Genomic DNA, 19,924 nt, shown 5'->3' on the forward strand with positions numbered 1-19,924 from the left:
CAGATCTAAATCCAATCCAGAATCTGTGGCAAGATCTGAAAACTGCTGTTCACAAACGCTGTCCATCTAATCTGACTGAGCTGGAGCTGTTTTGCAAAGAAGAATGGGCAAGGATTTCAGTCTGTAGATGTGCAAAGCTGGTAGAGACATACCCTAAAAGACTGGCAGCTGTAACTGCAGCAAAAGGTGGTTCTACAAAGTATTGACTCAGGGGGCTGAATAATTACGCACACCCCACTTTGCAGTTATTTATTTGTAAAAAATGTTTGGAGTCATGTATGATTTTCGTTCCACTTCTCACGTGTACACCACTTTGTGTTGGTCTTTCACCTGGAATTCCAATAACATTGATTCATGTTTGTGGCTGTAATGTGACAAAATGTGGAAAAGTTCAAGGGGGCCGAATACTTTTGCAGCCACTGTATGTTAAATATTTATTTTCACCCACTTTCAGGCCTTTGAGGTCATGTTTGAACACGAACATCCTTCACCCTGTCTTCCTTCTCTCACAGCAGATGGCCCCGCCCCTCCCTGAGCCTGGTTCTGCCGGAGGTTTCTTCCTGTTAAAAGGGAGTTTTTCCTTCCCACTGTCGCCAAAGTGCTTGCTCATAGGGGGTCATATGATTGTTGGGGTTTTCTCTGTATGTATTATTGTAGGGTCTACCTTACAATATAAAGCGCCTTGAGCAGACTGCTGTTGTGATTTGATGCTGTGTATATAAAATTGAACTGAACATTTTAAAAAATGAGTCAGGATCTGTAATTTGGGGCAGAGAGTTTGTAGAGTCTGTTTTCATTCATCTTTGATACTGGATTGAACAAATATGACAAAAACAAAAATATGCATCGCCTAATCCAAACAGAACTGAATTCTGGAGTTTCCCGGTGGAACTCCAATTATAACTCTGAAATGTACGTATATTTTCAAGACCTACTCTACCTACCGCTTCTTCTGCCCTAAAGAATCTGATCATTCAGGCTAAAACATATTAAAAACACAATAATGCAGCATTTTTATGTACATTACAGCTCTTGCAGCATCCATTCTGCCAGTCAGCTGCTGATCCTCTGCTTGTCTCCAGCAGTTTTGGTGTTAAGGTGAGAGTTGGGTTGGGGGGTTTTGTATCCGACTGCCAATCGTGTGAAATGAGCTAGAAATCCCCTTTTCACGAGTCTTAATTGTTTTGCTAAGTTTATTTTCACATATGAAAAGTTTTATATCACTACGTCTGTGAAGGTTCTCACCAGGTCACGGTCGTCTAAGGAGCTCGGAAAGAAAAGCGACTGGCCTCCAGGTTTCTTGAAGACGTTTCACCTCTGAGAGCAAATGGTGGAGAGTCCCACTACTTGTATTTTTAACATTTAACAGTTTTGGAGATATTCATATTCAAACATGGCCTCAGATTTCAACTGCAAAAACGATAAAAGCTGCTGGAAGTAAGTCTACAGATCATTTTTTAAAATTCTATATCTTGAAACATTTTTGAAATATGAAGCTAAAATTTCACAACAAACATTTTGGTGGCCGTGCAGAACCTCAGAACCTGATGACTGAATGAGCCAAAGGCCACTGAAGGTTAAGACTCACTCTCATGGCTCGTTTGGGTTTTCTCGAGTTTTTAGTGGAATTTTTGGGATGTTGATTTTCTGCCTTTTTGCACCGATTGGCTGCGTTTGTTTTTCCAGCTGAATTTGGTGGCAGTAATTGTGACATCACAGCTTTTCTGAATTCACTCCCAAACACAAGTATGTGAATTTTTACTTTGAGATAAGTGGACTTGGTATTCCTTCAGTGTGTCCCCTTGTTTGGCTGCACACCAGTGTCTTTCAGCAGCACAGGATTTGCCCGTTACACATCAGGGTAGAATTCTGCGTTGACGTCAACGCTGTGCAGCACGCATTTCTGATCAGCTGCCGACATCCTGTTCAACACCTCAGCCGAGAGCGAGTAGCTGCTGCCGGACTTCTCCTCGAACCAGCTGTCCAACGCTCGCTTCCCGTCAAAGTTTGCGATGGGCGGTCCGTTAATGGCCACGGTCAGCAGGTCGTTCATCTGTTCCAGGGTCAGCCGAGAGCGGTTGTTCTTGCACATTTTCTGCAGAGACCCTCGGCCCTTATCGCAGCAGGCTGTGGAGCTGGGCAGGACCCTGATGACCTGCACGATGCGGTTCAGCAGCGGGAAGCGTTGCTTGTACCTGCAGATGTGGCCGATCACCTCTTTAAAACCGTTCATACTGTAGTAGTCTGCTTTCAGATCCTTCCACTCCACCACCAGGCTGCCTCTGGCCTCCGTCTGGGAGCCCTCCTGGGCCGCGGTGGGAATCGATTCCAGGTGGTTGAATATAATCTTGATTTCCTCGTCCCCGTAGGCTTGCAGGTCCTCGTGGTTGCTGGGCCACGTGGACAGGTCCAGCACCTTGCAAGCTTTGGCAAATGAGCGGCTCTGCAGGTCCAGCCTCTGAGACAGGATGCTTTGGCTCCTGTTGCAGATCTTTTCTCGGATGGACTGAAACTTGGACTCGGCAACGCGCAGGTTCTTCAAGGCAACTCCGTTAAAACTTTCTCTGAAATTTTCCTCAAACTCCTGCAGATATTCTCCAGGGCAGTCCACCAACTGGCCTATCTCCTGAATGGCCTCCTCTATCTTTGCTTCCACCTGCGACACCAGCAGGTACTCTCCCTGAAAGGTGAAGGCCAATCGTGACAGGATAGCTATGATGTCGAGCAGGAAGTAGATGAGCTTTACTGACTGATAGTCCATGAGGAACTGGAGGAGGGTGAGCGCGATGGCCGCAGCGTCAGCCCTCTGTGTCTGGCTGCTGATCTCCTTAAGGTGTGCGACGACCTCCAGGTAATCCTTGATGAGCGCATTGAGGACATTTGGTTCTCCTATGATCCAGCGTATGGCTCTGATGTCTCCTAGGAACTCCGTCTCCTCTGACAGTGTTGGCGCAGTGGATCGCAGTTCGGCCATCATGCGAGGGGAATAGCGGTAAAAACTGAGAAGCTGTTTGAGGTTGTTTTCCAGGTCCTCCAGGCAGGAGAGCTCCTTTCCACTGATGGCATCCAGAACTTCCAAATGTGGCCGATGGATCATGATGGGAAGACAGAGGATCCAGGGAAAGGTTTTTTGGACAGCTATGTAAAGGTTTGCTCTCATTCCTGAAGAGATGTTGGTGCCGTCCACCCCCAAACCGACCACCAGCAAATCCTGAAACCGGAGGCCTAGGACACCGAAGGCACGATCCATGACCTGGAGATACCCATCCACATTGGCCACGGTCAGTCTCTGCAAGGACAGGAACTCTGTGTTTGGGGAGCCCTCGTTGGTAACGAACTGGACATACACCGCCACCATGTCGGAGAAAAGGTCATCATTTTGGGCGTCCATTATGACGCTCAGGAAGGGAGACAGACGCATCTTCTCTGCGAGATCCTCCTTCACAGCCCGGGCGATGTGGTGGATGAGGATCTGACAGTCGCCTTCATTCATGTACTGATCTACCACTTTGAGCTCGCACTTCTTCAGGAGCTCTGCCAGTGAACGGAGGTCGGAGAAGGGCCGCCCTTCTAGGGCCAGGTGGTACGCTGCGTTGAAGAGCAGCATCATGTTCTTGCACATTTCCTCGGTCTTTTCCGGATGCATGCGCAGCTTGTACAGCTGCAGACACTTCTTGTGGAGGTTGCTCTGGCTGTGCAGCTTGATGGTGTGGATCTTGAACTGCTTGGAGCCAATAATGAAAGCTGAGGTGCGGGATGACTGGACGGTGTACTGGCGGCACACGTGGCACCACATCTCATTCAGGGTTGGCGAGTAACGCAGGAACCAGAACTTTTTCAGCCACTCCTGCTTGAAGCGTCGAATCCGTCTGCCTCCTCCGGAGGAAAGTTTCGACGAGTCCTCGGGAGATATCACAAGATCTGCAGCAATGGACTCATCGGCAGAGTCCACATCCTGGTCGTCTTCATCCAGAACCACCTGAGTGGGTGTCAAGGGCTCCATCCCTGCAAAGAGAAACGTATTCAACTTCTGAGAGTAACCAGCATTGAAGTGGCATCAAATGTCTAATATCATACAGAATGAATGACTTTATCAAGCAGCTAAGCAGATTTCTGAGGCTGGACGGCTCATCTCAACATCTCAACTGTTCTTCTCTGCTCTAAACACAGTGGGGAGCATCAAAGTGAGCGCTTCAAAACCATTAGACAGGATTCACTCGTGCTTCAGAGCACTCCTCGTGTTTGGCAGATATCTTTGCTGTCATGATTGTCATAGTAACAATCACTCCACAGCTCACAGGACAGCCAGCTCCTCAGGACGGCACTCGGCTGTATGTTCATTCACATTTCTGACAGAAGACAGAGGCGGCAGCCTCGGCACCAACCATCAGCTGAGCTAGCAGTCTGTGATGACCACGCAACAGGCTGACGAACTGCAGCAGCTAGCAGCAGTGCTGGCACATTTGAATAAACTGTCTGGTATCACAATCTGTATGACATCACTGAACTGAACCAAGAACCGTCTAAAACAGTAGTCATCAAACTTTTTGGCACCACGGACCGGCTTATGTCCGACAGTATTTTCACCGACTGGCCTTTAAGGTGTTGCAGATAAATACAACAAAATAAAACCAGTACCAAAAAACAGGATTTATTCATAACACACGGGGAAAGACTCAGGGAAACCAAGTTAACGATAAAAAAGATAAAAACCCCGAAAACCATAAATTTCACACCCGAGCCTCAACTCTCGCGGCCCGGTACCAAATGACTCACGGACGGGTACTTTCTTCAATTTTCCGTCCCAACAAAAGAGTTTTTACTCCTTTCAGTGAACTTGGGCTCTGTGGACTTCAGAGTGGCTCCTGCAGCGACACATATCGCTGATCGGTTGAGTTTTCTGTCATTTACACTCACCAGACACTTTATTAGGTACACTTAAATGCATTACTGAGGTCAGTGGGCGGTATGTACTGATCTGTATTCAGTTCCCTGTATTAGACTGCATTTTACTTGTCAGGTGTTCCTAATAAAGTGGCTGATGTGTGCAAAGGTCTGCACGTATTAACTAATGTGATAATCTTAAGGGACTGTGGTGGAAACAAACAGCCAAAGGAACCTTCAAAGTCTTTCTTGTGTCAATGAGGCTTTGAATGGTGATCGAAACAAACACACCTGCTACACCTCTGCACGTCAAACACAGCCGTGCTGTGCTGCAGAGAACATCTGCCCTCCTGCTCTCTCACATACCTTGAAAATCCTCGATGGGGCCTTGCTCGGGGTGCGGTGGGGCCTGATCGCGTTGGGGTTGAGTCTGTTCGGACGTCGCCGAAGCAGCAGCGTCCCTCTGTTCTCCTCGGAGACGGGACAGCTCCTCCTCCAGCTCCAGGATCCTCCTCTTCAGCTTCACACAGTTGGGGCAGAAGGAGGTGGAGGGTTTCTCTGTGTTCTGGTTCTCCTCCTCCTCCTTCTCCTCCACCTTCAGGTTGGGAATGCCGAAGCCGGTCTCAGAGGAATCAAACCCGGAAACCAAGGCCGGTACTTTATACTCGCTGGGTTGGCCAGACCGGGACCTGAATTTACCAGACTCCTCCAAAGAAGCTTCTAGGACGTCTTTGAAGATGAGGTCGATCTTCTTTCTCTTGGCTGGAGGCTGGCCGTCGGACTCTTCGCTCAGCTGTTTGCTCAGTTTGCCCTGCAGAGCTGACTGCAGGCACCGGGACTTAAAGTCTTTCCCAGGACCTGAAAGAAAACCGTTTTTTAGGCATTTAAAGCCCCTAAAAGTGGGTTCAAAGTGCTCTACAGGTGACAAAGTGATCCACAGAAAGACTTCAGCAGCCAGGATAGCAACAGTGAAACAGCACGACCTGCTGGAGAGCTAAAAGCAGGGCATCAGAATCAGAATAATCCCTGAGGAAACTATGTGGGTCACAGTCTCTCCAAGAAAACAACAGTAACAGACTGAACTAATTAAATAATACAACATATTACAAAGTTTACAAAATATAAGAAAAGGCTCTAATATATAGAAATAGCTTAATTACAAATATCCAGAATATTACAGAGGGGAAATATATATGATGGACAAAAGGGGGAGATTTCACCCAAATTCCAAAATGGTTTTTGTATAACGCTTTACTCAGTCCCTATGGACCCCAAAGCGCTTTACACTACATTCAGTCATCCACCATTCACACGCTGGTGATGACAAGCTCCATCGTAGCCACAGCCACCCTGGGGCGCAGTGACAGAGGCGAGGCTGCAAGACACTAGCGCCACCGGGCCCTCTGACCACCACCAGTAGGCAACGGGTGAAGTGTCTTGCCCAAGGACACAACGACCGACCGGGTCTCAAACCGGCAACCTTCCGATTACAAGACAAGGTGCCAACTCTTGAGCCACGATCGCCCCTTGAAGAGATTTTCAAACTTATCATATATTTTCAGTGACTGTGTCTCGTGTTACCTGCTCTAATATTTCACCTGAGTGCCTCCTCACCTGTGTCCAGGTTGCGGTCGATGCTCTCCTGAGAAACGCAGTGAAGTCGTCGGATGTAATCGTCGCTGTACCAGACCCTCAGCTTCTCTCCGGCCACCAGCGCCCGGCAGACTCTGAAGTAGATGTTTTTACCGTGCTGAAACGCCGTGAGGTTCCTGTCGCTCTCCTCTGACGAGGTCCGCACGTACCTGGTGATAGACAGAAAAGCCGAGGGTCGTTTCTCCAGGACAGACTGTCACAGATCAGTCTGACCTCTGAAACATAACTCAGTAACTCCTGCAAATCAGATTTCCTCCCACTAAGAGTTCAAAAGTTCACAAATCTATGTGGTTTTAATGAGGTGATGAATGCGTTGCCAAGGACCCACCCCCTAGAAACCTTTTGTTCTGATTGGCCAGCTTTCAGAAGCCTGGAGAGGGGCGTTCTCTGGCATGCTGTGTGATGGTGTGTTAGAGCTACTGTAAGTAAATAAATAGAAAAAATTGCAGCTGTAAATTTAAAATGAAATTAAAGAGAAAAAAGAGATGTATGAAAAGATGTTGGCTCATTAGAAGAGAACCCATCTGTACAACTGAAACAAACGGCATCAGTGATGGATGACGTTAACCTCAGACTAAAGTTCACCTCATCCAGTTGGCTTTGGTCTCATCGCTGCCATCGATGGACTGGTAAGTGTTGTTCACATCAACAATCTGAAAACGGGAAAGCAAACGGATTCAGACGTGGCGTGTCCTGGAACAAAAAGATAGTTGTAAACTGGTTGTACACTGGTGTCTGTGGCGAGCTTACGATCCATGAAAAGAATCCTGAGGATCTGTCCTTGGACACCAGCTCTCCCTCATACGGCCCAAACAGTGCCCCCTTGGGGTAGATCGCGTCCACACAGCGAACATCTACCTCGTCTTCCTCGCTGAACACCTCTAAACCCGATGGGACCGTGAGCGCCGCCCTGTTGGCTGTCCCCGGGGCTGCGTGCGTGTCCTGGATGAACAGCGGGGGCCCGTGGGACGGACACTCCTTGTGGAAACAGTCCTGACACTCCTCACAGACTGAAGGACAAACCCAGCAGATAAAGGTTATCTCCAAATCTTCTTCTTTAATAACAGATTATTACTTTAGAAAGATTTGAGGTCTGAAGAAAATTCTGATTGCACAGAGATATAGATGTTGTTGAACCAGAGCAGAAGTGCAAATAATGAAATCATCAAATCAGGTGTGGACAAAGGGAAAATCCAACAAACTCAGTGAAGTCCCAGAAAGTTGATTCTGTTCATCTGGACGTAGCGTCATGAAACCGACCTCACAGCACGTCGTTCATCAGTGGTGCTAGTGTCAGTTATTATGCAGATGTTCCGTTTATAAGGTTGGAGCTGAGACTGAAGGAGTAACCTGATGATGATGAAACGTTTCTCCCACTGAAAACGTCCAGATGAACAGAATCAGCCTTTTGGGATTTCCTTACCTGGATGACTGAGCGTGCATCAAGACGTCTCAGTGAAGATCTAAAAGCAGAACTGTAGATTTACAAGTTGGAAAAGTCTCTCTGAGCCATTTCTGAACAATGTTCCAGGATCACATAAGTACAGGTTATTCACATCTATCACCACTGACGTCTGGGAGAAGACCCAGACTGTCCCCCTCAGATGAAAGGAAACTGGTTCGGATGTTCAGGAACCATCCAGGATCAAACCTGACATGGACTGGAATCTGCTGGAGCACCAGCATCACTGTCCTCAGTGAAGCCAGTTTCACGTCTCTATGGACTGAGCAAAAAATAAGCTCCTGCTCCAAAAATCAACACCTTCAACCTCGACAGAAATTTGCAGCTGCCCACGTGGACGAGCCAAACGACTTCTGGAGAAAAGTTTGATGGTCAGACGAGACAAATATGGAGCTGATTGGAGGAGCAAAGGTGAGGCTTTGAAACCTGAGAACACTGCAGATGTGAAGCATGGTGGTGGTAGCATCACGCTCTGGGCTGTTTTATCCAGACAGGATTAAGTCAGAAGACTGCTGATGGTAACTTGCTAAGTGACCAAATATTACGTAGGGTCTGTATATATTTGAGCCTATACGTGTACTTTGGACCAGAGAAAACCCAAGAGAACTTCAGACTTGTTCTTTAATGTCAATAAAGGCGTACAATCCAAAAAACAGGTCAAAGAAATGATTAGAAGCCCGAAATGACCCTGACATTCACGTCCAAGATGAGAGGACAGAAGGTTTTTACCAAATCTTTGAGTATTTGAGGTAAAACGTTTGTAACTGGTAGCACAAACAGAGCTTTTCTAACATGTTATGATAGAATCAGACCACTGAACAAATACACGTGTGCAGGAAACACATGAGCAGCTCCATGTTTCAGCGTGATAATGATGACATGTTAGGGCTCAGACCGCGAGCACGCGCCTGGGAACTGAAACGTTAAAATATTCATTATTCAATCAGCCACATAAAGCTTTAGGGACAAATCAGGGAGCAGACGTGAAGCTTACACCAGAGGTCCAGCAAGTTCTCGCTCATGGTGGAACCATGACGGTGAAATCCGGCCCGTCGTCCACTTCACGCCCGTCTGTGGAAAATAAACAAAGTCGTTAGAGCGTCACGGGAGGCGCTTGCTGCTCTCGCAGCACGTTCAGTATGGGCAGAAATCTGTGCCATCAGAAACTGAATTTGAATAAGTTAAATTTGAAATTGAATTTATGGTTTGAAAATGATCGTCACTAAATTGAAATTGAATTTTATATATTGAAAATGAATTCATTTGCTTTGAAACTGCATTTTATCCTTTAAAAATTCAGCTCTCGAATAATTTCAGTTTCACTCTCACCATTCAGTTTCAGTTCCAAAATTCAGTTTTTTGGAACTTACATCCGGTTCCGGTTCAAGAGTAAACGAGCGCAGATTAATAGAACTACTCTTTACTAGCGGACCGAAAGTGTTACTGACGGGAATCTACAGCGTCTTGAGCTGAATTAAGACTTCAGAAGTCATTCGTCATGTCGAATGACCAGCGGATAAACTCTCAGGTTGGTAATAAATGTATTACATGTATAAGAACAAGCGTCATGTTAACAATTGATAGCCGTACAGTAACTTTTATGCTTATTGTAGCTGATAGCTAAAAACGCTAATTTAGCCTAGTTTGCCCTGGATTCAGCTTTGACAAACAAATATGATCGACTGTTTCTAGTAGAAATCCAAAGTTGTCATCTTGTACCCTGTCAGAGCCCTGTATGCTTGCAGAGACCCCTACAGTAGGGAAACATGCAAAACGGTGTCCAAACCTTTGTATTTGAGCTTTATTTATGTCTTACACAGCATCCCAACTCTTTAGCTAACTTAATAACTTTAGCTAAAGTGAATAGTTAGTCTAATTCATTAGAGCGCATAATCTGCGCTCTTGAACTGGAACCGGATGTAAGTTCCAAAAAATTGAATTGTAGAACTGAAACTGAATGGTGAGAGTGAAACTGAAATTATTCGAGAGCTGAATTTTTAAAGGATAAAATGCAGTTTCAAAGCAAATCAATTCATTTTCAATATATAAAATTCAATTTCAATTTAGTGATGATCATTTTCAAACCATAAATTCAATTTCAAATTAGACTAATTCAAATTCAGTTTTCAAAAGCATTTATTCAAGTTACAATTCAGATTCAAATTTAACTTATTCAAATTCAGTTTCTGATGGCACAGATTTCTGCCCATAGTTCAGTTTATTAGATATTCATACTCGTATTTCTCTTCAGAAACTGAAGCTCAGGTTTTCAGAATCAGGGACAGGTGAAGGTCACAGGTGTGACCTCTCAGACCGAAACATGGTTTAAGCGTTTCTTTTTATCTTTCACATTTCTCCACACTGCCTGCGTTTCATCAAGGAGCTGCAGGAGTCCCACGCACCGTCACACTGTCAGCGAACACGGGAATCATTCTGGATCCAAATGTTCATTTAATACCAAAACAAAAGCTCATTTCCTGGAATAGTTTTCTAATAATAAGAGAAACAAAACAGCTGATTTTTTTTTTTTTTTAGCCTCAGCCCTGCTGGTACACCTAAAACGTCACAGAACAAACACATGGCGCTGCCCCTCGGGAGGCTTACAGAAGCTGGCCAATCAGAGGAAAGTGGTCTGTTAGAGAATACAGGAGCAGGGCCAGTGTTTCACAAAGAAGGATTATTCTGAACAGTGAATCATGCAAAGCTGCAGAGCCTGCAGTAAACACTCTGAAGGGTCCTGCTGCTGCTTCATGCATCCCATAATAACCCTGCTACAGCCACACTCTACCTGGAAAGATAATAGTCAATCACCTGGGTGATAAGAACACTGGATTATCTGATTTAGATACAAAGCAGCTGTGGGTGTGATCAGGTATTGATCTACGGCATCGATCAGGTACAGATGCCCGGGATCAGTGTGTGGGTTTCGGACGGATCCCTCCGTGGCTTCACGAAGCTCCGACACAGTAACTCTGAATGTGCGCTGCGAGCTCCACGGACACGTGAACGCGGCAGACTAAAGTTGCTGTAACTTTGCGCAGGTTAGCGGCCGACAGGAGCGGATTACCGCAGAGAGCGCGGCCGGGCTCGGATCTGCGCCACGCTTTCTCTGCTTCGATCTGCAGGCAGCTGGCAATCTGCCTGCAGTTTTCGGAAGCCATTTTCACTGGCCACAGTGGCCACCGACACGGACCCACCTTCGTGCAGACACGCAGCGGGGACTCGGAGCCTCTCCCCGGGGTGAACCGCGCTCTCTGCTCCCTCCCCCGGCCGCTAGCTCCGCCGCTGCCCACAGATCACAAGTTTGGCGTTAATTTTTGCACCGACTCAGTCGCCTCCCCCGAGCTGTGACCACCATTTTTTATCACAGGAAATGACATGGAAAAACGGAAGAAAGCAAGTGCGCAAAAATTAAAGTTCACCGAATGCCTGCGGAGGCTGGAGGCCGGGAGGGGAGGCGGACAGGACAGCTCAGTCCGCCTATCAGCGCTCATCCCCGGCCAGCTGCAGGCTGCATACCCGCCGAGGATCCCGGGCTCACCGGGTCACCTCACAGAGTGCCCCTGCGCGCGCGCGCACACACACACACACACACACACACACACACACTGAATTCCCTTTCTTATGTGAAGGAAAAATTTATTTTATTTTTTAAATGTAACTTCATCACCTCCATCACTGGGACAGGGACATTTCGGTCTCGTGGAAGGATCGATAAGCTGTGATCAGCTGTGAAACACACTGGTGACAAAACTGATCCGAGTACAGAAACACGGCCGACAGTTTCAGGTTCAGAAATCACCGGTGTTCATCATTTCCATCGGCCCTCCCCATAAGTGACACTTGGTACGTTCCAGTTGGGATTAAAGATGCTGAGGTTTCCTTTTTTTTATTTACAGACATTAGAAAAATGTCCACCTCCATCATTAACCTCCAGCCCCTCCTCAGTCACTCCAACCTTCTGCACGTCCTCCTTCACTACATCCATGAACCTCCTCCGAGGCCCTCCTCTTCTCCATCTTCATCATCATTTGTCTAATATATTCAGTCTCCCTCCTCTGCACATGCTGACCTCCACCGTCTGCAAACCATTCATCACTGACACTGGTCTCCACCCTGCCTTCACTCCCTTCTTCACCTGCCTGTGTATGGGTGACCTCCACCTTTCAGCTGTCCTTTCTTATGCTTTCTCTTGATCCACAGAGACACAGAGTAGCTCCTCCTGAGCTTGTCTAAGCGTGTGATGGACGGAGGCTTGTTGGTGTTTGATGCCCCGGTCAAGCGGGTTAGCTCCTCAGACTTTCAACACCTCCAGCGGCATTAATCCTCCACCTCCGACAGGGGGCGCCACTGAGCCACGTCTCATCTATTAGTGCAGTTACACATTTGGGGGAACATTTGGTGGTTTGTTCAGCTTAATATGGAAAAACTTCGATCGTGTTTTTAGCCGTTTGTTCCGCAACGTCCACGAGGCTCGGGGTAAATGTCTGCAGAGCTCAGTGAACGCGGCACACACGGCACAACAGGTGTCTGCGGTTTTACTGAACAAATGATACAAAACGTACAGTTTACCGCAGGAACACAGAGGCGGCAACGACAGTGATGCAAAGAAAAACACAAAAAAAACCAAAACCATAGCAGAGGATGGTTTCGATCCATCGACCTCTGGGTTATGGGCCCAGCACGCTTCCGCTGCGCCACTCTGCTGCCTGTGAAAAAGATCTCACTGGTCTGTATATAAAGACCACATACCACGACTCTCATACCTGATTGGTGCTTTTGTCCTTTGACGGGTTTCAGATGAGGGAGTTTATTTTTTAGGGTTTGGCCAGTTCACCACACGGTTCAGTCCGGGAAGCACACGAGCACAGAGCCGCGGGAATTCCACGACAACCGAGAGGAAGTCATCTTCGTTGTTTAAAATCGGACTCGGGATTCAGTCAGAGCTGAACTCTCGTAGTTTTACATTGTGTGTGACGAGCACCTTCCTTTGTGTCCGATCTCCAGCGAGAATACCCGATCATGCTCCCGATTAGAAATAAGAAAAAGCGGAACATTTTTATCTTTTTTCACATTCACAGCGATGGCTTTGTGTTTGAGTCTCAGACAGCAGCTCCGAATCGGCTAATTTAATTTGACATTTTTCATAAAGACAGGAGAAATAAAGGCTGTAGGCCTTCTCTTCATTCCAACTCAAAACTCTGCAAATATCTGGTAAAAAAAACACGAAAATCTAACATGCATTATTCAAAAGCTACGAAACGAGAAACAAATCAAATTAAAAGGCAAAAACGATTAAAAAAAGAAACACATTCTCATTCATAATACAGGGGCCGGCTGTTTTATTGTTAGGGACTCTACGAACATTTGTTCGTAATTAACATGGCTTTTTTCTTAAAAACAAAATCTTAAATACAGCCCAAGAAATAAACAGGCAGGTACCAGACGGTCTGCTTTTCACAATTTATTAACAAAATGATAAAATAAATAAATACAAATTGATCAAATGCTCCTAATATCAACTCCTCCCCATGTTCCCTACAGTATTTCCTAAACACTGCATACAAAGAATTCATCACAGAAGAGGCTCAATACAGAGGTAAGAATCCCACCAGACCAGTCACAATGTCAGGCCAACAGAAGACACATCTGGAACAGAAGTCAAAAAAATAAACACATTCCTTTCCAAAATCATTATGAAAAAATACAAACAATTATACAAATATTCAGATTGTGTAATTACCAATTTACACATTATTCAGCACACCAGGTGAACTTTTTCTTTATTCATATCGCTACAATGCATCTCACCAAATGGAAGATAAAAAAAGACTTCTCTTTGTTTTTTCTTTTTTTGAACTTTTCTTTTTTTTGCACTCAACACACCCCCGATGGAATCAGCTGTGGATGAGGTAAGAAGCTGCAGGTGTACGTTTGGGTCCAGACAGATGGGCGGGCGGGCACGAGAGATTAATGACGTCATGTACTGACAGAATACTAGAAGGCCACAATCATGACTTGATCGTTTTAAAACTGATAAAACTTAAAAGTCAGAGCAAACTACCTCGCAGGAACGACCTCCCAGGACAGTCTTTTTTTTTAACGCATGAATGGTTAATGTGACCACGGGCGGGAATGCACAAGCGCGATGCTAACGCAGGAAAACGACATCCGAATGATATGCAGAGACAAAATGTGTGTTCTCAGTGTTCTTTGGATAAGTTCACCTGGACAGCTCGGCGAAATCGAAACTGAGAAGCAATTTAGAGAGAGCCTCCCTCCCCGAACCCTCGCAGCTCTGCTGGGATCCCGACAGTCGACAAGCCACATCAGTCAAATCAAGACTACAACGAAGAACCTAAATCCATGGATGTATTCAGAGAGCTGATGCAGGGCAGACACTCCGGCCTAATGCATGCCTCGTTTCCCCCACAGATCTCCTACTCTGTAGCCAAGCCATGAATCAAACAGTCAGTGAACACAGCAGAACCAATCAGAGCACCGATTTCTCTGAAAACCTGCCAGGAAAAGACTTAACCCACAAGCCAGACAAAGCTAGGACTACTTTTTCGATGTTCTTCCTCCTGCGTTCCACTGACAAGGTGCTGATGAGGTCAATGTTGGGTAACTTCCCAGGAAGAAACTTGCAGCGGACACAATCAGTCGACCGCGTTCATGTTTGAACCAAGTGCTGGTCAAACTTGGGGTGATGTTACTCCAAATCCGCAGGCTACTTCTACCAATCACCGGTAAGCGTTCTGCGGTAGGACTGCCCTACAAACGGCACTGTGTCAGTGGAGAACAGGTGTCCAGTTTTTCTTCATACATCCATGGAAAAATCTTCTGGTGCTCCTCCCAGAAAAACAAAGAAACCCGCTGAACACGGATGGTTGCTGCAACATTTAACACCTAAACGGCGTGCTCTGGCATCCGTGTCTGCCAGAACGTCCAAAGAAAAGAAAGCGACTCAAGTTTCACATAAAAACGTAAAAATAAAAGCAGATGCATATCAAAAAAAGGTTCGACACGTCTTGTATCAAAGTTTGCATAAGAAAGCATGTGCTCCGCTGCCGCCGCTGCACTGACAGATGTTGTTAATCAGGCCCAAGTTTGATCATTCCAGACGCCTCACGTGACCTGATTTAGCAAACTCGGGCACTCTCTGAAGCCAAAGAAGAACCAGAACAGTGCAGAGGGGACGACGGACCTTTCAAAATAAAACGAACGCGAGTCCAGCCAAGAAATTCGGGGAACTGGGATCCACGCCTGCGCTCTGCGTCGCAGACCGATCCCGGTCCAATAATACTGGTCAAATCAAAAAGTGCATCACAACACAGCTCCGAGCGGGTCATCGTCATCATCGTCGGGAAAACCCCGACTGCTTCTCACCAAACGACCTCTGACCTTCGCCAGCGTCTGCACAGGTGTTTGTTTTTTTTTAAATCAGAATGTAAAAGTTAATCACAGGAAAAAAAGAAAAAACAAAACCACATGTAAGGCAACTCCTCTATTAAACATCAACAAAACACTATGCGGTCGATTTCAAACGGCATCATATATGAAATGTAGATTAACTTGCATTGACTACTGGCAGCCTGAGGTGGAGGGACCGAGTTTGTGCTCCGGAGTTTGGGGGGAGCTCCTGGGACGGGGGACCGGAGGGTCATATGGAGGGGTTAGTAAGGTTCTACAAGTCACAGTGCAAGTCAAGAGACAAATATTATCTGCTGTTTGAAGAAAGGCACTCGAGGTACCTACTGTACAGAGGGAGAGGTCCAGTCTGACTGGAACACAAGTTCGGGCTCTTTGAAAGAAAACCTTGTTGAGACTCGATGACTACTCTGCTCTACCCATGAGTGAACACAGCCTCGTGTGATGAAGAACGCCGACAAACAAAAAAACACACAACGAATGATACTCAGAGGGACCCGGGGACACGTTAGTTGCCTTTTTTCTTTTCTTTTTTTTGTTAAGAGTTGCATCTCTGGCTCTTCTTTCCCGTCTGTGTTCGAATGGCCCAGCTCTTCAAGGCAGACCAACGGCATAAAACACGACGTGGCGGCCGAACGCTTGGAAACGTTTCTGTGGGATCTTCTGAATGAAGGCAGTCTATATACGAGAACACCAGGTGTCAGATATGCCGACTCGGTCCTCATGATATGAAGTTAACGGACACCCGCAGTCGCCCTGCAGCGTGTTCACCCCTGCGGTCACCGCCACGTGCCCCGTCACTAAACACGCCTTATATCAGCACTCCAGAGACTGTACAGGTGTTAGCAGAAAAGTCCAACTACTGACATTTCATCAGTAAGCAACACAGCCTGAAACACGCGGCCACCTTCACGTGTTCTTCATCCTCCTCTGCTGCTGGGCCTACCCCGCACCTACAGGGTATCACAGCTACTCACAGCAGAGCTCCTGGACTGCCTCAGTCACACAGCAGACGGTGCCTGGCACGTCCAGTGTGGCCCGGGTGCTGCTCTGGAGCTGGCCATGTCACTTTGGTGCTCCAACACATCGGTTTACGACTTCCGACTCTAAAGCCACAAAATCTGCTTTACTGCTCGAGGTCATTATTCGACTTCTTGACCAGCTGCAGGTAGCAGAGCAGCGCTATGGAGCTTTGCATCCAGCGGCTCTATTCCCAGCGAACATGCACAATGACAGAAAACAAACGGCGTTGGCACTCGGGGGTGAAGACGCCGCCAGGCGACTGAAACCTCGGCAATGACGCTCCAAAACAGCTCAAAGAATGAAAGCGACAGAAATTCCAGCACAACCAGAGGTGCCGTCATCGCCCCGCTCCCAACAAGAAGCTGGCGGTGTTCGGCTCAGCAGACACACCTGAACCGTCAGCCACAAACAACAACGCCGCACTTCGGCACACAGAAAGAAAAGAGACGCACGCATCTGACCACGAGGGGACGAAGGCGCTTCTCAGGCCGCTCCTCCCAAAAACAGGAACTACGCACGAGCCTTAACGTCAGACAGAGGTTTGTGTGTCCTCCGAGAAAAATATTGGCAATGTGGGGGATAAGTCACATCACAACAAAGAGATGCATACTCTGTTTAATTCCATATTAACATACAAAAAGCTCTTCAGCACTTCTTTGTAATGCAGCAAGCTTGTGCTTTAATCTCACGATTTGTGGTATCGTCCTTTGAGATCCGTCGTTAGAAGCAGCTTCGTAAGACAAATCCCTCTGTTTGAAGGAAAAAAGTTCCTTTAATGTTATTGTTTAGTAAGCTCTCCTGTCTCAATCTGGGGACTTCCAATTTCTGAAATGGTAGCATCTAAATATCTTACAACGCCGGTGATTTGATCTTTCGATACAGTAAGTGGACTTGTCCCTGCTGAATTTGGGTACGTCGTTTTGGCAGTTCAGGATTCAACAGAAACGCACACGATGCAAAGACGACCGCTTCAAAAAGAGGACTCCTTTGTGTGTGGATAATGCCAGTCCAGCAGGTTCATGAACAGAAAGCACTTATTCTGAAGAAGACTAGGAAGACCTGAATATCTTTTCCTATAAAAAAGAAACACAGCCCAGATATAGTTTGTGTGTTGACATTGCAATATTGCAATTTCACATTTAGTGCTCACAGTTGACACACTTGACTCACGAATGAAAACTCAATCACTACACTTGACCGACACCACTGAAAACATCTGTTCAGCTACCGAGCCTGTTCGACCTCGTCCTTTGTACCTGCCGAACGCGCCGCTCGGCGTCTTTGCTGCCTGAGCTCAGGTGGGAGGAGATGGGGAGAGGATGGGCCGTTTGGTTACCGGGTGACTGGGAGAAGGAATAACGTAGAGATTACGGATTGCTCGGGAAGTCTTTCCAAAGGCGTCAGTGTGCTTCAAAAGAGCTTTTCTTGTGACGACGACGAGGTGTTCAAGGTTTCTGGGATAATGTTGTGTATTGTGTGGTTTGATGAGTGGACATGCTGCCAATAAGTTTCATCTGGAAAGTCAGACCCGTCACCTTCAAGGCAGCCGCATGCTTCGAAGCGCCAACCGCCATCTTTAAAAAAGACAATGTCTGAGGAGAGTCTCTGGCTGATATCGAAGGTTATCAGTCTAAGGTATGATTTTCAGAGCTGTTAGCAGTAATCAACTTTGAGGACGGACTGAAAATCCCATTTCCAGCCTTTTATCTTTTGCTCCATTCAACAGTTGTTGGTACCCGGCTGTCGGGTACCTGGGTTAAGGTAAGTTAGGCCGTTCAGCGTGAGCGTTAGCTTTGAATTTGACGCATGGTTTTCTCGGCAACGCATCGTTTTTCTCTGACTTCCGATCAAAAACACCCAGATGCAACGTGGTCCAGATTTCTAGGACCGTTTGCATCTGCAGTGCCTGTGGTTGGTACCACTCTGTGTTTGAAGCAAACTGAAGCCTTTTCACAGTGAAGGGGTGAAGGTATGCACGGGTTTCTCTCCTCACCGAAGAGATCCAGAGGTTGGCTGGGCGAGGAGCGGACGATTGGGAAGGTCGGGACGGATGGTTAAGGTTCAGGGTCGTTCACATTAAGTTCGATGGGACGAGAGCACGAACAGGTTCATTTATCACAACACTGCTTTAGACCAGTAACCCCTGACAGATGTTTGGTTCCACGTTCTCGGCGTTCTTCGTACCCATGTGAACCGTCTCCCCACCTCGCAGGGAACAGGGGCCACTGTAACAGGCACACACTGGTGTGATGATGAGTTAAATCTCCCTTTGAGCATTTCCACCATGACGTCTATCGCTAATTGGCATGATGACACTGGTGCGCACGCCTTCCTGTACCCCACCTCAGTGGGCGGAACAGCCTACGTCTTCCCAGAGTCAGGTGACTTGGGCTGTATATCTACCATTGACACAGTCTGACAATACAATGCAAACAAACAACATTTATACAGATTGGCAACTTCAGGGCACCACATGGTGCAAGCAAGAGTCTTTTTTTTAATATATATGTTTGAATTCCCCGACTGAAGAGACGCCGTGTTACTTTTTATTGTCCAAACTGCTGACGAGAGCTGGCAAAGAATGCTGGGAGGGTTCTGAGGTTTTGCTGTTGTTGGTGTTGCTGCCATCGCTTCCGGTGATCTCCTCCTGTTTCTTCTCCGCCGGCGTCTCTGGTGGGTTGACGGCAGCCGTCTTGTTTTCAGAGCCGGTGGCGGCGTTGGTGCCGCGGCCTCCACCGGGGCTCCGATCGGGACGGGCCAGCTCGGCCGTGCCGTTGGTGGTGGCGACGGCCGAGGAAGCGGGAACGTTAGCCGCCGCGGCTGCCTCAGTCTCAGGCTTGGCTACGATCTCCGCCTGGAGACCGGTCCCCGTGTTAGCCCCTCCCCCCGGCCCCGCCTTTCCATCCGCCCCCGCGCCGGGGCTGCTATCTGCCGTTAGGACTGTGCTGTCCGGCTGACTGGAGGCGTCTCCGCTCGTCTGGTTACTCCCCGCGGCTCCGTGCTCCTCGGGCTTGCTCCCTTCGGTGACGACGCTGGCCGAGGAGCTCCCCGGCTTCACCTTCTCCGCCGAGTTGGCTTTGGGCGGAGATTCAGAGCTGACCGCGGCCTCAGCCCTGTCCGGGACTCTCACGTCTTTGCCCTCCGTCTCTGCCAGAGCCTGGTTGAAGTTGAAGGCTTGGATGAGGCGAATCAGGTGTTTGACTTTGTCCAGGGAGAGCTGCATCTCCTTCTGGCGGGCCAGGATGGTGTTTTTGGTCTCCATGCATTTCTGAAAAAGCGAAAACAGGCTTTACTTTCATCTCCTCAAATAAAGAGTGCAGTGACAGTTTACAGAAGCTGAAGTTGGCGGCAGGCATTAAACTGCACCAACATTAAAAATCCCTGTGACTGTGACAGCCGCAAGGACGAGCGTCTGTCCTGGAACTGTGCTCGTTTACGGCACACAGTCCTGCTCGTCACTACTGCTACTGG

General features: G+C 47.4%; 2 protein-coding genes across 3 annotated transcripts in view; both read right to left on the minus strand.

The window, feature by feature from the left end:
* Positions 1-624: 624 nt before the first annotated feature.
* On the minus strand, positions 625-11,463 carry prdm11 (PR domain containing 11). Its single transcript, XM_031751768.2, has 7 exons — positions 11,197-11,463; positions 8,994-9,070; positions 7,288-7,547; positions 7,123-7,190; positions 6,499-6,686; positions 5,251-5,742; positions 625-4,005 (listed from the first exon to the last, which is right to left on the minus strand). The coding sequence occupies exons 2-7, from the start codon at positions 9,019-9,021 to the stop codon at positions 1,850-1,852; spliced, it is 3,192 nt and encodes a 1,063-aa protein (XP_031607628.1). The 5' UTR covers positions 9,022-9,070; positions 11,197-11,463; the 3' UTR covers positions 625-1,849.
* A 1,861-nt stretch (positions 11,464-13,324) lies between these two features.
* The window catches only part of phf21ab (PHD finger protein 21Ab), a 29,163-nt gene continuing 22,563 nt past the window's right edge, over positions 13,325-19,924 (minus strand). For both annotated transcript variants that reach the window (XM_039614953.1, XM_031751796.2), the window contains one exon: positions 13,325-19,721. In XM_039614953.1, coding sequence (XP_039470887.1) covers positions 18,993-19,721 — 729 coding nt within the window. In that variant the 3' untranslated portion in view covers positions 13,325-18,992. The remainder of the gene's footprint in view (positions 19,722-19,924) is intronic.

The sequence above is a fragment of the Oreochromis aureus genome, linkage group 7, assembly GCF_013358895.1.
Source record: "Oreochromis aureus strain Israel breed Guangdong linkage group 7, ZZ_aureus, whole genome shotgun sequence".
NCBI lineage: Eukaryota > Metazoa > Chordata > Actinopteri > Cichliformes > Cichlidae > Oreochromis > Oreochromis aureus.

What these genes read in the sequence shown, in the direction of transcription:
- prdm11 (XM_031751768.2), bottom strand. Translation starts at nt 9,021, where the DNA reads ATGAGCGAGAACTTGCTGGACCTCTGGT. An exon ending in CAGGATTCTTTTCATGGATC is followed by an intron (nt 7,191 to 7,287) that starts GTAAGCTCGCCA and finishes TCCCGTTTTCAG; the next exon opens with ATTGTTGATGTGAACAACAC. An exon ending in ACCAAAGCCAACTGGATGAG is followed by an intron (nt 6,687 to 7,122) that starts GTGAACTTTAGT and finishes GTCTATCACCAG; the next exon opens with GTACGTGCGGACCTCGTCAG.